The sequence below is a fragment of the Glossina fuscipes genome, unplaced genomic scaffold (genome assembly GCF_014805625.2).
Source record: "Glossina fuscipes isolate IAEA_lab_2018 unplaced genomic scaffold, Yale_Gfus_2 28, whole genome shotgun sequence".
Taxonomy (NCBI): Eukaryota; Metazoa; Arthropoda; class Insecta; order Diptera; family Glossinidae; genus Glossina; species Glossina fuscipes.
The window spans coordinates 4,863,794-4,866,243 of record NW_023998423.1 but is presented as its reverse complement, the minus strand read 5'-3'; the positions used below and the strand labels follow the sequence as shown (position 1 = coordinate 4,866,243).

Sequence of the window (2,450 nt, the reverse complement as noted above, 5' to 3'; positions counted from 1 at the left end):
AGGACGAGGTGCAAATATCTTAATAAAATTCTAATAAGTTTTCCGATTGCGACGAATCGCTGAAGAAGTCATATATTTACAAAAAGTTTAGTTCGTTTTTCTAAGCTTAAAATCGATGACAAGCGAGACGAACCAAAAATAGTTTTCGTTGTGAGAGTTATCATGTTTTCATTTTAATGTTGAAAAAAAGACAGATAATAGTGCTTGGAGGCAAAACCTGGCCAATAGGGTAGATGAGGCAGCAATTCAAAATTCAATTCATACAGTTTCACCCGCATCTTAAAGTTCCTCTTCCATTGCAAGTAAAGTCGGTGTCCAGTTGGAAAACAGGTCTTTGATGTCCTGCACTTCAATTTGACATCATCAGAACGTCAATTCTCTTTACTTTTCAATTACACTCAAATTTGGTTTTGTGCGCTTATGAGATCCCTATTTACCGTGCAGTGTATTCAGAGAAATTTTTTAAGACCTTTTATTGTTCTACGGTACAATCACCTTGCTTGAGCATGCAAGATATTCAGCTTTGTCGATATCCGTAGGACCTTCTTTTAAACGAGAAAACCACTGGCGAAGGATAGCCGCCATTGCACTTTTCAAGCCAACTCTAAGTTACAATGGGAATTCTTTCCATCAAAAAGCAACCTTTAGACAGCAGAAGAAATTTTTTATTGCTTTCACACAACTGTACTTGCTCTAAGCTGAACTGAACTGATATTTTTTTTTATCCTACATGTAAAAGACTTTTTGATAATTGCGATGAATCGATTTGACTGACTGTTAACATTCTTATAAGTATTTTTATAAATAAAAATGCAAAAGCTCTGAAGAAAACATTGAAATGCTTAAGTCATAAAGTTCAAGAGATTGTTAATGGATGTTAAACAGTGGGCTATGTACAAAATGTGCGAAAAATAGTGGCGAAAATGGATCAAGCTGTTCAAACGGTCCTTAACGTAACGGTTTGGGTTTGTTGGATTATTGGGGAGAGTATCGCGAATAATGCGCTTACTAACAACTAAGGCGATTTATACATGCCATTGAGGTAAAGCAAGCAGAAACGATCAATAGGAAAGACGTCGTTTGCAATCATGACAATGCTGAACTGTATACGTCTTTCATGATTCGCCGTATATTGCAAAGGGTTAAAAGGCAAGTTTGGATGCATTCATAGTATAACCGAGGCAGGTTCTAGCTAAACTACGACTTGTTTTACTCTTTAGTATTCTCTTAAGAAAGACATGGAGACACTACCTTATTTAGTTTTTTGATGATAATGCCATAGTGGTTTTATGTAAGAATAAAGCGCCACGCTTTTCTTTTACCTAATAGAGTCTCAGTCTCATTTATAACACGTGTGGTTATAAAAATCGACTTCGGAAAAGTCTTCGCTTCTGCAGAAAGACATTTAAGGAGCGGCTTGGAAGGGTGCCAATCAATTTATATAAATGTACTCGGGCTAAATAACTTTTGATGTTTTAAGAGGTCAATGCTCTGGCAGTGTAATGATCTAATAAATAAATGGTTATGGCGAAGAATAATTATTGAGACATTTGAAGAAGAGAGTTACGAAATGAAGGCTCATTAGCGTAACACAGATTGTTATGTTTACATAGGATATTGCCTTCCTACATGTCAATCTTCTTCTTAAATGCGTACACAACATACTTACTTAAATTTACAACAATAACTGCTAATTAAAATAAATCAAAAAATTGCACTTAATTTGCTACGTATGTGAAAATAAAGTCATTATCGTTCGACACAATTATTACATATTTTTAAATAAATCTATTAAATTTTTATTCTCTTGAAGTGAAGTCAATTTCCTTAAGAGTAGCGTCGTAGAACGTGCAGCATATAAATAAATATTAGATGCTTTTAAATGCGCTCATAAAATGATGATAAAATTGTTAAATGCGTTGAAGTGCTTGAAAGTATATGTTAAGTATTCCATTTAGAATTTTATTTTAATGTCTGGCAGTTAGAAAACGCTTAAAGCAACGAATTTCGTATACCTATCACTTTAAGTTGAGTTATGAAAAAAATTCTAACAGGCATTGATTCATGCTTTGTGAATTTTTGCAGCTTTCGTTATTGAAGGTTAATTTTTCTGCCGGATTACTCATGTTTTCGAGTTGGGTTACCTCTGCCGAATCGTACAGAAATCCTCTAAAGACTAATCTTAGGCTTTCGGCATTAGCTTTCTTAATTTGAGAACTCAAATGGACGGCCGAGGGAAAAAGCTAATAGAATGAATATGTATGCGATCGAATGATGGGCAAAAAGATTGATGGATGAAGAGATTGTTCGGAGAAGGGGACCGCAGATAGAAGAACGGACACGTTGGCGATGAACATTGAATGAAATGAACGATAAATGATGAACGTGAAATGGATGTACAAAAAAGTGGACGGACGGACAGAAAAATGAGTACTTTAGTGGAGCGGGAG

At 35.1% G+C, this 2,450-nt stretch overlaps 1 protein-coding gene across 1 annotated transcript in view; it reads right to left on the bottom strand.

The window, feature by feature from the left end:
* Nucleotides 1-2,126, bottom strand: part of LOC119636300 (transmembrane GTPase Marf-like) — a 4,713-nt gene extending 2,587 nt beyond the window's left edge. The window contains exon 1 of the mRNA XM_038031604.1: nt 2,053-2,126. Within this exon, the coding sequence (XP_037887532.1) occupies nt 2,053-2,126 (74 nt within the window). The remainder of the gene's footprint in view (nt 1-2,052) is intronic.
* Nucleotides 2,127-2,450: the final 324 nt, after the last annotated feature.